Here is a 13,805-nt window from a genome sequence, read left to right on the forward strand (position 1 = left end):
TGATTAAGTTGTTGAGTGGAAAGAGGAAAAGAGCGGCATGCTGTGGGAGTCACCGAGGGAGGAGGACTGGCTCTGCCTCTGCAGCACCTGCACCTGTGCAGCCAGGTCACTCGGGCTGTCCCTCCTCCATCCCCAACCGCTGCCCCTCTCTACCCGGTCAGGACCTCACCTCTGGCCCTTTGCTCTCCCGTCCGACCTCTGCCCTGCAGTAAGCTCCCGGTCTCTTCATTTGTCTTTGGTGTCCTGTATGTAACGCTCCTGAGTTATGTCTCAGAGGGCTCTTGTGTTCCGTTACATCGTCAGGACGATTACAATGCAGCTCCTACCGACCGCCTCTCCCTTTCTCTCTCAAACGTCTTCTGGGCCTCCTGTTAGAAACCAGCTGCCGCACTCTGTCCTTCTTCTCATCCTCCCATCTCCTTACCTGTGGGTGTCGAGCAAACACCTTCCAAGCTCGCTGTCAGGTTCCCAACTCTCGTAGCCGTTTGCTCTGTGACACCCCTTCCTGAAGCGAACCGTACTTTCCATCTTCCGTTGTTGGAAGTTCTACTAGCGCTTTTAAATGTAGCTGGTTTGGGTCTCGCCATTGTTCTCCGTGGGTAGTTTAGTCTTTCTGAAGAACCAACAGAGAAGAGTGGCTGTAAAGATGTGGTTTGCATTTAGTACTAATCACAGACATTTACGTCAGCTGCCTGCCATTTTACCGTGAGACTTGACGGTGAGTCACCAACAGCACGAATGTCTCACACTGACATGCCGAAGCCACGTTAGATTGCCTCTCACACTGACATGCTGAAGCCACGTTAGATTGCCTCTCAGGAGCAGAGAAGTGATCGCGCTCCCACTTACAGGATGCCCACAGCTCACCCACAGGGTGCTAGGAGTCTACCCAGGTTCTTCCTGGCCCTAAAACCATTCAAGACAGGTGTTATCATCATGATTTCTCTTAAAAACAGGGAAAGGAGCCCTGGGCCTGTAGTGGGTTACAGTACTAACTACGTAGTAGTCAGCCCAACCTAGGCTGGGCTGCGAACTACCAGCTTCCCCGCCAACCCCCAGGAGAAAGATGAGGCTTTCTACTCCCATAAGGAGCTACAGAGATGAGGCTTTCTACTCCCATAAGGAGCTACAGAGATGAGGCTTTCTACTCCCGTAAGGAGCTGCAGAGATGAGGCTTTCTACTCCCGTGAAGAGCTGCAGAGATGAGGCTTTCTACTCCCGTAAGGAGCTACAGAGATGAGCCTTTCTACTCCCGTAAGGAGCTACAGAGATGAGGCTTTCTACTCCCGTAAGGAGCTACAGAGATGAGCCTTTCTACTCCCGTAAGGAGCTACAGAGATGAGGCTTTCTACTCCCGTGAGGAGCTACAGAGATGAGGCTTTCTACTCCCGTAAGGAGCTACAGAGATGAGGCTTTCTACGCCCGTAAGGAGCTACAGAGATGAGGCTTTCTACTCCCGTAAGGAGCTGCAGTCTTGGACACCCACAGGGGCCACGCGACCCTGCCCTGGAGGGTCACGTGAGTCGGCATCGACTCAGTGGCAGTGAGCTTGGCTTCACAAAAATGAAGCAACGTAAACCAGACTGTGGTGACGGCTGCACCGCTCTTTTGAAGGTCCCCAGACCACTGGGTTGTGTGGGACACAGGTTATCTGTCAAGAAGACGGTTTTAAAAAGAGAGTGAGTGAGGCTGAGAGTTCAAGAGGCTACCCTGCCCAGAGTCCTTTACCTAGGGGTCAAAGGGCGGAGCCTGGATTCAGCCCTCATCTGGCAAACTCTGAGGCCCATGGGGTCCTTGCTCTCCACTCAGAGCCCAAGGCAGTCTGAGGATCGCCTTCTCTAGGCCAGCCGTCCCCAGAGCTCTCCCTGTACGCAGGCCCGGTGGGGCTAGCAGGCAGCCTGCTGGTCTATGCTCCTCATGCACTGTGTGGTGGTCACTGCCCTTGGCGGGTGTCTGCCCCTGTGTGGGGCAGCTTACCCATGTGGAGCGGGAAAAGGACGGCGCCTGGTGACATACCCTGGAGGATGGATGGGGTCTCAAGTGAGGTGGCAGCTGTGGAAACACTAAAGTTCATGGGCCCACTTGTCCTCAAAGCTGCCCGAGTGGCAGGCCCGGGCTCTCCCCCTCCCCCAAGAGTGCCACGCAGTGGTGGATGCCTAGGGTCTGCAGCAGAGCCATAATCTGGGTGCTCGTGGATGGCAGCTCCCCCGCATGGCCACTCTAGACCAGGGGAGAAAGCGGGATGCCTGGCTCAGCTTCAGGTCCAGTTGGTCCTTCATGCTTGCGTCCTCTCCTCGGCCTTCCCCTGAAGAATGGTGGCCTGAGGGAATGGTGGCCAGCATCCCCCGGCCCCTTCACAGCCCACCAGCACTTCCTCACACTGGGCAGTGACGCCGTCCGTCCGCCTGCACTTGGAATGGGGCCAGTTCCAGCGGTTGGTACCTAAGAGTTGGGCACTGTGGGCTGGGGGCGCCCAGGCCTCCTGCCGTCTCTGCCAGTTTAGGAGGAGAGTGCCCCTCTTGTTCCAGGGGTGGGGAGGTGCCAGGATAAACTCATGAGAGCAAGCCTGCAGCTGCCCTCTGCATCACCCCCTCCACTGTGCCCGCTCTGCCGCCTGTATCCCCCGTCCACTCTACGCAAATTGCCACAGGGCAGCCTCTCCTATGCCTGAGCCTGCTCTGCCCACTGCAGTAATTCAGCCACCGCTTGGGGTCATGGTCAAGAATTGGGCCTGTACGTACATATTGGTGTGCCTGCGGCTGTTTGGAGTGAACTGTCTGAGGCAGAGGAAGTGCCCACCTGGTGAATCCCAACAGCCTCCACACTGGGCAGGGCTCCGTGAATAGGTGCCCGTGCCTGACGCTAATGAAATGCTGGGAGGGAGGGAGGGAGGGTGTGTGTGTTGGCCTTCAGATTCCCTAGATTCAAGGACAAGGACAGGACTCCACCCCAGAACCAAACACGCCCACTGCCTTAGAGTCCGTCCTGACCGTAAGAACCTGCTCGGCGGCCTCTGAGCTGTCCTTCTCCGTGGGAGCAGATACTGTACCAGTGGGTTCAAACCACCGTGCGTTTCACCACTGCACCACCACGCTCTTTCTCTGCACCCCAGCTGCCCACATGTCCCGCTCTGCCACCCTTGCTGTCTTGTGTCCCTGCACTGTTCTGTGCTTCGGGGATACCAGACTCTGGCCGCCTTAACCGCCTGTGGGAACAGTGGACTGATGGGCCGCTAAGGAAGACTTCAGCCAAGCTCCCTATGCAATCCCCTGGGGCAGAGACGCTCCCTGCTCATCCCCATTTGTGTGCGGGGAGGCTGCCGGCCCATAAAGGAAAGGTCCCTGGACCCCTTGTGTGCCCTCGCTGGGCTGGGCCAACCCGCAGGGCTTGCGAGGAACCCCTCATGTTCAGGGGGACAGTGTGTGCATCCCACAGCAAGACGTGGAGCACAACGGAAAAGCCCCTCAGAAAGAAGCTCTGCTGGGTCCCCTGCTGGGTCAGGGGCCCAGTTGCGAGGTCATTTCTAACCTGAATGACCCTCTTCCTGTGTGGCACACGTGATTGGACCTGCTCGTGCGTGGAGCATGGGGCTTCCAAGAGTGGAAATTAACAAAATAGTGACACCTTGGGCACATCCATCTGCTCTGACTCACAGCCACCCTGCCAGGGTCCACAAGGTCTGTGGACACAGACCTCCTCCTCTCCCTGCCACGCGCCCGGTGAGCGTCCACGTGCTTAACCACAGCAGCAGAGATAGGGAGCTTCCTTGCGGAGAACTGTAGCCTGGTGGGCACTAGGCAGGGAGGGCCTCTGCAGAGAGGGGCTCTCTCTGAGGGAGGCGAGGTGGACGGAGGTGGTATTCTCTGCCTTCACGCTGCCCCGAGCCCTGGCTGAGGGACCTGTAAAGCTTCCACGGCCGTGGCTGATGACGAGTGGCTGTCGGCCCGGAGTCAGGTGAGCCCTGGAGAAGCGGCTCCTGGAGCCCGAGGCAGCTCGGGTCTGCAGCTCTCGGGGCCGGCCCGGCCTTGACATCCGCTGGTCTCACCCCACCAGAGGGACACGGGGCCTCCAGAGTCTGGCCTGGAGCTCACTCGGGCCGAGGGAGAGCAGCCCTGAGGGAGGCCTGGCGTCTTCCTCCAGCCTGGGTCTAAGAGCTCTCGGCAGCCTGGGGGCGGGGGGGAGTGGGAGCCTGGAGCCCTGGTGCCGTGAGCATGGTCTGCAGTGGTGTGGGCAGCACGTCCTTGAAGCCGCCCCGAACGTGGTCCAGAAAGCCCCCATGTCAGTATCGTACAAGTCCCGTGAGTGGTCGAGAGCCCTGCCAGACAGCGTCCTGCGGGGCACCTGCGGGGCTTCCCGAGTAGAGAGAGCATTGTTGTCCGAGTCCCCAGGACGCAGGTGCCACAGGTGTGCCACACACCATCCTCTGTGTGGGAGCCACAGGCCAGCCATCATTTCCTCAGGGCCAGGGAGGGGAGTCCCTAGGCCCGCTGGAGCTGTCTGAGACTGTGTCTGTGAGTATGCCCACCTGCCTCCCCCAGAGATCTGCTGGTCAGGGCCACACGCACTGCTACTGGCACCTTGGTCCCATGTGCTGGCCCCTGGCCCTGGTCCTCCACTTCAACCAGAAAGGCAGGCCACTCTGCTATCCAAACGTACACATACCCCTCGAAACCAAACCAATCCCACTGTCCTCGGTTCTGACCTATAGCCACGCCCTGTTGGCATCTGCCAGCCCCGCCTTCCTCCAGCGGTGACAGGTGCAGTTAGCAGTTCCCTGCCTAACCCACACGCGCCCAGGATACGGAAGTGGCAGGCTGTGGCCCTAGGTGCCGGAGCCAGTGGGCTGCAGGGGTGTGGGTCTGTGACGGTCCTGGTGAGAATCAGCCCCCAGGACCAGGCAGCCCCAGCTGAGTGGAGACAGTGGCGTGGTGTGCAGAAAGTCCAAAGGGAGTTCTATGGACCTGCCCGGTATAGCTGTCTTCAGACACTGGGCAGCGACAGGTGGGTGGCAGGTAGGGAGGCTGTGTCCTGAGGTGCTGGGGAGACAGAGCCAGCTATGGCTGACGGGAAGAAGGGGGTGGTGGCATAACCCATGGTGCCCGCTTCCCAGCAGGCCCTGCACTGGGTCCCCCTTGTTGGCAGAGAGCGCTCCACAAGAGACTGAGGGCTCTGAGTTGGGGAGCCCTGGTCACCTGCCTGAGCATGAGGGGGTGAGACAGGAGTGGTAGGCTGGCAGCTCCCCAGCTTCAGGGAGTGAGGATGCCATCCTTCCCAAACACCCTGCTTCTGGAGACAGCACAGTGCCCCAGACCCCTTCCGTACCCACCCCCGCACCCCCACCCCCACCCCCATGAGTGGAGCCAGGTCAGCTCAGACTCTGGCGCGGCTACGGCTCCCACCTGCCTGCATGCAGGGCTGGCCAGGGAGCCCCTGGGGTGGCTGGCTTCTGTGCACCCTGGCCACCCCACCTGTGGACATTAGGCCCCCAACAGGGAACAGCATGTACGGGGACACAGCCAAGGAGCTGGCCAGCACCACCCTCCCTGCTGGGGGAGCCCAGGGAAGAGAGCTTCTCTCCAGGCCAGCTTTATGCTGACAAAGGCTTTTCTGACCCAACCAGCTCCCTGCTGCAGCCAGCGGGCCTCCCCTTGGCAGGGCCTGGGGGCCTGAGCTCCGATGCCTGTCCCCTAGAGACTTCTTCCTGAGCCAGGAAACCCCGGGGGCTGAAACGTGCCCAGGGTGGCAGCCCCACCTCAAACCTATAGGCAGGCCCTGGGGTGGGAAGGAGGCCTCCCCAGGAGAGCTGGCTCCGGCCAGGCCGCAGGGTCTGTTATGTCTGGCTCCCAGGCCACCTCTCTGGGGTTTTCCGTGCGGGTGGACCGGCCCCATTCATTTCCCTGTGGTTTCCTGGGCAGGTCCAAAGCCTTCAGCAGGTTGCAGCAAGCCCAGGAAGAGAGGGGTCAGCAAGAGGCCCGAGCAGTGGGGTTACTGGCCCCGTCAGCCGCTGTCCCCTCCTATGCCAGCCTTCAAGCTGGTGCTTAGCCTATTGTAGGGTGTGGGCACCCTGTCGACTGGCCCCTCCTTTGCCCCAGCAGCTCCTACCCCACCCTGGCCACACAACTGCCCAGCCCTGGCTCCTACGCCCGAGGCAAGCTCTCTGCAGGCAGATGCCGCAGGCTCCCAGCACACGGCCCTGCCCCTCACGCTGTAACAAGCCCTGGTGATAACAGAGGTTAAGCACAGGACTGCTAACCAAGAGGTCCCTTCAACTCCTCCAGCAGCTCCGTGGAGGAAAGGAGGCTCTCTGCTTCCAGGAAGATGACAGCTCTGGAAACCGTGTAGCACCGCTCCTCTCTGCACTGGAAGGTCCCTAGGAGTGCGGGTTGGCTGAGGCTGAGTTCCGTTTGTACCCGCTGTTAGAGAAGCCGTGCTGGCGAGTGGTGATGCATCCGGCTGCAGTTAGCAAGGCCATCAGTTGTAACCCACGATGCCCCTCCTCGGAGAAGGATGAGGGGCTGCTGCTTGCATCAAGATGGACAGCCTCCGAAACCCCCGGGGGCACTTCCACCCTGACCACGCGGTCCAGTTGAGTCAGAATCGACTCTACAGCAGTGAGTTTTATTTCTGGGCCCCACGGAGAAGATCCTCACTCTAAAGCAGAGAGCCCACGTGTCCAAGCCCTCAGCAGGGATGGGCCTGGTGAGGACAGGCCAGCCTTCAGAAGAAATGAGTTGGAAGCTGGCTGGGAGCCCCCTTGGCTGCGCAAGCCCGTGGCAGCCTGTGCCCTCACCACCCAGTCGCCTGCCCGCTGGCCCCTCTCCCAGCCCCAACTGCTCCCCGCCCACCACCACCGATTTCTCCTCCCTTCCAGTCTGTCTTCCCCTCACTCAGCCCCTTCCCCAGATACTCAGGTCAAGTCCAAACCTGGAGTTGGGCACCCCCAGGCCCCCTCCCCATACGCCACCTGCCCTCCCGAAGCACAGAGGGTCAGGCACAAGGAAATGACTGAGGTGGGAGTCAGGAGTCCCAATGGCACTATGGCTTATGTGTTGGACTGCTAGCCACAAGGTTGGTGTTTCAAGTCCACCAACCGTTCCGAAGGAGAAAGAGGAGGCTCTCTGTTCCCATAAAGATTTGCAACCTTGGAAACCGTACACAGGGTGACTGTGAGTCAGAATCCACTTGGTGATGGTGACCTTTGGTTTGGGGCATCTTAGGTCTGGGAAGGAGAAGGCACAGGTGCTCAGGCACATCTCCAAAGGTCAGTAGATGTCACTCAGGAGACAGATTGTCTCTAGTGTGGACAGTGGTCGGCCACAGAAGAGCTTCAGAGAGACAGGGGTTGGCCAGGCTCACCTCTGAGGGAGAACTCCCAAATTCCCTGGTGGTGGGAGGGGGGTGGCGTGGGAGAAGTGGGAGGCTCATTGCGAAAGGCCACGAGTGGAAGCCTGGGGCTGAAGAAGCCTCTAGAAACTGGGCCTGGGTATTCAGCCTGGGGCCAGTCATGTGTGCACCATGGTTCACCAGTGTCCATCTCAGGCCAGGCACCACACTGCGGCTCAGAGAAGTCTGTCTGAATCACACAGTGAGTGTGTTCAGGCCTCGCAGGATGGTTCCAGCCAGTGCACTGGAGGGAGGGCAGGGTCCAAATAAGCAGGAACCACCCCTCAGAGCCACCTCCACCCACCCCACCAGCCCTCAAACCCCTGCCCAGGCCCGCTTCCTGGCTGGAAAGGAGTGTGCCTCACGCTCTGGGGGCAGGGCCTGGTGTGGCCTTTTGCAAAAGGGATGGATGACTGGGTCTGTCTCTCGGACCCCTGCTGAAGGGTAGCAGCCCCTCCCGGACTGTGGCCCTTGGGATGGTGGCCACACAGGCGCCATCGTCAAACCCCAAGCATGCTCTGGTAATACCGCCATGATGTCAGCATCTCAAGGGCAAAAGAAAGACCTAGAAACAAAATACTGCCCCTCCCCCAGCATTGTACAGACATTCCTGTTGTCTGTCTTTCCGTGACGCCTGTAAACCTGCTGAGAGAGCCTGGTGGTCGGGGCTGCTCACTGTTAGGCGGGCAGTTCAAATCCACCAGCCACTCCTTGGGCCAAAGGTGAGACTGCCCACTCTCCTAGAGTGACAGTCTTTTCTCTGCCCTAGCCGGGACAGACTCAAAGGCAGGGGTGGGTTTGGTTCGGTTGCTCACACATTTGGGAAAACGTTATCAAGGACCCCATCTGCAGACATGGGGGAGGTGGGAGAGGATACGCGCATGAATGTGTCAGGGCCATTGCCTGCAGTTCTGCCTGGTGGGCGAGAGACTCAGGTTCCCTCAGCCAGCCTCAGCCCTCCCTGGAACAAGACCCCACCCCTGCCCCTCCCCGGATCGAAGGGGCAAGGATGTGCTGTGGGTGGCCTGCAGCTGGCTGGGCCGTTGGCTGTCAGCAGAGCCTGCCCAGACCTCCAGAGCCGGGGCCCTAATGTCCAGTGCTGGGCCTGCTCCAAGGCCTGAGCCCGAGGGTGTGACTTGCTGTTCTGGGAGGTGATTCTAGCTGGCAGCCAGCCCTGAGCCCCTGAGAGCAGCCTACTGGGCATGGGCCCAGGCAACGGGGGACGTGGGTCTGACAAGGACACATGCTGAGCAGAAGGGCCTGTTGGGGACTCAGGTCTTCTCCCTGCCCAAGATTCCTAGGTTCTAAGCATACCTGCTCTGTCCCAGGTCCTTCAGGGACAGGTGCAGGACTTGTGGCAGGAGACTTCCTCTCTTCGGTCGTAACTTGGCCAGCTTCCTGGGCTGACTCTATCAGATCTGGGGGCTGCCTTGGAGGGAGTCAGGAAGGGGCGTCCGTGCCTCCACTTCCAAGGTGACACGCAGCTCTGTGCTGGCTCCAGGGATGATTGGGGTGGGCGGCGTGGCTGACAAGTAGCTGGGGAAGTGTCTTGACCCCTGGGCGCCCGCCTTACAGCTCGTTCATCCTCAGATGCAGAGAGCAACGGGGAACAGGAGCCGAGCCCCTCCTCTAGTTCCTTTCACCTGCCCTGGGGGGCAACGGTGGGACTGGCGGGACCGCCCCACCCGGGACTTTGCTGCCTGGGCCTAGGCTCCGGACAGCGCTGCCGCGGGGCCATGCCGCCACCTGCTGGCGGTGCTGGCGAATTGCAGTTCCCGGTGCCCAAGGTTACAGGTGCTGCCTCTTGCGCAGTGTTTACTGAGCGAATCAATGGGTCGATGGGATGGATGAGCGAATGAACATGAACGAAAGCCGGAGAGAGCATCTGCTCGGGAAGCATTCAGGCTCCCATGGCCCTCGGGAGACCCAGAGAGCAGGCGCTTGATGGAATCGGACAGTGCCAGGTTGACGAGAGGTGACTGGCCAGGCAGGACACAGGAGGCCGTGGGAGGGGGACAGGCAGCAGGGCTATGGAGCCCCAGGCCCATAGGGAGACCACCAGCTGACACAGGTGGGGGAGAGGACACACTCCAGTGTGGCAGTCTGTGAAGCAGGTGGTTTGCTGAGTTCAGAGCAGTGAGAACCGGACACGCCCATGACCTGTCCAGGCGGTCACCTCCTGAGAGCAGGTGGTCAGGCTAGTGTCTGAGCTAAAGGATTTTCCACAGGAAGTGCTGTGTTCAGGGACAGATTAGGGATAAGAGGCTGCACCCCAGTGGGAACGGGGTATCTCCAGGGTCCATGTGCCGGCTTTCCCGTGTGGTACAAAAGCCAACCTGACATGGCAGCCCCACCCACTGGGTGACATCGCCCCCTGAGCCCCTGGCCACCCCTGAACTCCCTGCCACCCCTCTGCAGGCTTGTGGAGGAGCTCATGGTCCTGGCCAACACAGCGGTAGCCCACAAGATCCACCGCACCTTCCCAGAGCACGCCCTGCTGCGCAGGCACCCGCCACCCCAGACGAAGATGCTCAATGACCTGATGGAATTCTGTGACCAGATGGGGCTGCCCGTGGACTTCAGCTCCGCAGGGGCCCTCCACGTGAGTGCCGGGTAGAGGCGGGGCACAGCCAGGCCTTTGATCCGCTCCCTCCACTGGAGGCTTAGCGGTGTCCAGGAATAGGCCAGGACTGCCGTATGGGGCGGGGGCAGTTTGATGCCAAGGAGTGTTTGTTCTGGTCAATTGTTCTGGAACCTGGAGTGTCGGCACTGAGTCCTGCGGAGGGCCCATGCTCTCCCCAGGTGGGCTAGGCCACAGCACACCAGTGCTCCCAGATGCCAGGTGGTCCCAGGGCCTTACTGAGCCGGAGTTTCTTGGGTTTGCCTCCAGAAAAGTCTGACCCAAACATTGGGAGATGACAAGTATTCGCTGGCTCGGAAGGAGGTCCTCAGCAACATGTGTTCTCGGCCAATGCAGGTAAGGAGGCTTCCCTGCACGGGGGGGGCGAGGTCCACGGGCACACTGCCCCATCGTGTCCCGGTGCTCATCAGGTCCCACTGCCCACCTCTGGGTTGTCTCCTTCCAGGCCGGGCGGAGACCAAAACTGGGCCCCTCTCCTCCTTGAACTCCCAGGCACCTGATTTGCATGGTCCCACCCACAAGGGTGCTGGGCACCGGTTTTGTATTGGCAGCACACTGTCTAATCTTGGTGGGCCAGGGCACCCTGCATGGTGGGAGTTACAGGCCCAGGGCTAGAAGGGCATGTCGCAGTGCCCTCCCTCCCCCCCAAGTCAGAGGATAACTCCCCCTGACAGTCAGTCCTTCAGTGGAGCAGAGTCCTCAGAGTGCGGTCACTCAGGGACAGCCACTCAGGTCTCCAGGCCCTCAGAAGTGGTCTGGGCTCACCCTTTCAGGTGTTTGATAAGGTTGACCTGGGAACGTTCTCGTGCTACTGAGCCTCATGAGGTACCAGCATGGCAGACCCTTAAGAGCCATTTGGTTTGGCCTCTGTCCTCAGTCCAGCAGTGCCCCTCTCCCCCTTAGGTCACTCATCACCATAATGGTTTGTACAGCTAGCTTTTACACTCACCACTGCTAACTGCCAACACCCCTGAATCAAGTGATCCTGGCAGCATCTCTCCCCTGCCCATCCCAGAGTCCATCGGGATAAGAGGAATCTATTCAGTCTGGATACTCCTTGGTCCCCCTCATGTGGAGTATAAGCACACATCCCCCAAGACCCCACCCGTTTCTGACAGCCAGTTTCACACTTCCCATCCTGGGAAACACAGCAGGTGCAGTGGTTCCACCCTGAGCTGCTAGCCACACCATCAACCCTGTGAAGCCCCAGGAGAAAGAAGGCTTTCTACACTCATAGAGTTACAGTGTCAGAAACCCACCTGTCCTAGGTGGTCTCTATGAGTCTGAATCGGCTCAATGGCAGTGAGTGTAGATGTGTAGACCTTGATCTAAGGGATCTTCTGTTCTGGTTGGAACTTGGAGTGTCTGTATTCATAAGCACAATCCAGTCAAGAGCAAGCCAACCAACTGCAGCACTTTACAGCAGCTCTCTGCACCAAGCCCTCCCCCCGCCCCCCCCGCCCCAGTTCTAGTCAGGTCATTCCCAGCTCCTATGGGCTAGATCAGTGGGTACCAGCCTTAGGCTCAGAACTTCACACACTTCCCTGAACCATCAGACCAGCCAGCCCCTGTGCGCGCAAGCTCTCTCGCTCTCTCTCGCTTTCGCTCTCTCTCACATCTCTAATGTCCGTGGCCTCTGGCAATTATTGCACCTCCCTGATGCCCATTCATTTGCGCATATCCAAGTAGACACCACCAAGCCATCTTTTCACCAGCTCCATTTAACATCCAGACCTGGAAAGGGTGTATGGGGGTACTTCTGATGGGCACAGACTCTTCCTGCCTGTGGTACCCAAGGGCAAACCTCTTACTTCAAATTCAAAAAGTAAAACAGAATTATTTGATGATGATGATGATGATTCTCCTGCAGATCCTCCCCGCAAATGCAAGTCTCCTGCTCTGAGCAGCTCTGTGCATCTTGGCAAACACAGATTTCTTGACTCTTGAGGTTCCAGGTGGAGCTCATCTTGTGCCCCTAAGCCCCCAGTACACCTACACCCAGCTCCTGCGGTCCAGGAGCAGCGTGTGTTCCTCACAGACAAAGCCTAGTTCCCTTTGCTAGCATATCCAATCAAAGATAGTTGAAGGTAGACTTGCACACCCTCTATTATCGATAATACCCAATATTCCTTTCTATCATGCATCGTTTTTACAACTCTAGGTATGAGAATCATTCAATGTCCATTACAATCCACTGCCATCAAGTTGATTCCAAATCATAAGCACCCTCTCTAGGGTTTCCGAGTCCGTGAATATTTATGGGAATGGACAGCCTACTCGTTCTCCTGAGGAGAGGCTGGTGGGTTCAGGCTGCCAACCTAGCAGGAATCAGCCTAACACATAATCCCTGTGCTGCCAGGGCCCCTCTCAGCACCCACAGACGTCCACGCAAACACATGCCCTGTGTAGGCTGTTCTCCTTTTGTCTTCTCTTCCTCACACTTTGACCCTCTTCCATTCACATGCCCAGGATCTCGAGCCTCTGACTGGCTGAAGCCAGAAGGCGCTGCCCCCACCAGTCATGCTGCTTATCTGGCCTGGCTTTTGCCCCAAACCATTCCAGGAGCAGCTGTCCTGTCTCCCCACCCCCTTCTGCATCTTTCTTACTTTTCTTCCCACCATTCCAAACAGCCACAGGGACCGTCCGGGAATCACAAGCTTCGCTCCCCAGCCACAGTCAGCCCGACAAAGTGCCATCCTCCCTGCAGCCAGTCTCACGCCGACACCAGTTGTAACGTGGTGTGGCAGAGGCGGCTGCCTTCCTTCCTCTGGCTTCACAAGGCACCAGCCCGAGGCTGACTTCCCTTACGCAGAGGCCAGGCACGCCTCCGCTCCCCAACCTGTTGACCACTCCTGTCACCCACCACCCTCCTGCGGCACTCCAACTCGCTGCCGGGTCCATTCGCTCATTGCGTGGGCCACACGAAGGGCACAGACAATGATCACATTGGGGGTCTACTCGGAAAGTCATAGGTCGCAATCAGCTTCTAGAAACTACTCAGGACGCAGTTATGTGACCGGAACACAGACTGGCCTCTCCCTGCCCTGCCCTCGGCCTCGTGAGCTGGCCTGACTTATACGTATCCAGGGGGAGCCAACTCCACCCGTCAGCCTCCTGCCTAAAGGCATGTGGCTCTCTTGCATCATGGGCTGGGAAGCCCCCTGTGCCATCTCCTGCCAGTCCCCTGGTTCTGCCACCTCAGTGCAGCTGTTTCTCTCTGGCAGCTGCTCACGGCCTCTCGCCATCTCCAGCATTACAGCCCTCTAGCTCTTGAGTCTAGGAGGTTCCCAGCTCCAGGACCCCAGGTTCCTATTCCCCATCTCTCTGTCTTGTTGGTACTAGTCCCTACTGTCCACTTCCGGAATGTCTCATTTCCAGCCTAGCAGGATGGCAAAAACTGACCGGCCTCCTTATTTGGGTTCCATATACCTTATTTGCATATCCCCACCCCACAAAGTACCATGCACCTTACCCACATGGGCAGCAAGCTGTCCAGTCCCTTGATGGTCTCTGAGCACCTAATTTGCATAGTCCCACCCAGTAATTTGGCTGACATTACAAGACGTGACTAGAAAGGCCGTCTAGAAGCAGGCCCTCACAGCATACCTGCTCTGCTGGCCCCGAGTCAGTCACAGTGTAAGTGTCAGCTAGGCGATGAGAAATACAACTTTCCTCTAGTTCCTGAATGTTTCCTCCCGCTCCCACTACCATGACTCGAATCTGACCTTGCAAGTCTGGCTAGACCAGAGGATGTACACTGGTACAGATAGGAACTGAGAAT

The 13,805-nt window shown here is 58.7% G+C and overlaps 1 protein-coding gene across 1 annotated transcript in view; it reads left to right on the forward strand.

Moving 5' to 3' along the window:
• The window catches only part of DIS3L2 (DIS3 like 3'-5' exoribonuclease 2), a gene marked incomplete at its 3' end in the record, with an annotated part of 319,919 nt that overhangs the window by 301,226 nt on the left and 4,888 nt on the right, over positions 1 to 13,805 (forward strand). The window contains exons 15-16 of the mRNA XM_045294312.1: positions 9,802 to 9,985; positions 10,274 to 10,360. Of these exons, the coding sequence (XP_045150247.1) occupies positions 9,802 to 9,985; positions 10,274 to 10,360 (271 nt within the window). The remainder of the gene's footprint in view (positions 1 to 9,801; positions 9,986 to 10,273; positions 10,361 to 13,805) is intronic.

This window comes from Echinops telfairi, unplaced genomic scaffold (genome assembly GCF_000313985.2).
Source record: "Echinops telfairi isolate 266 unplaced genomic scaffold, ASM31398v2 ScPeMD7_3;HRSCAF=10, whole genome shotgun sequence".
Lineage (NCBI taxonomy): Eukaryota > Metazoa > Chordata > Mammalia > Afrosoricida > Tenrecidae > Echinops > Echinops telfairi.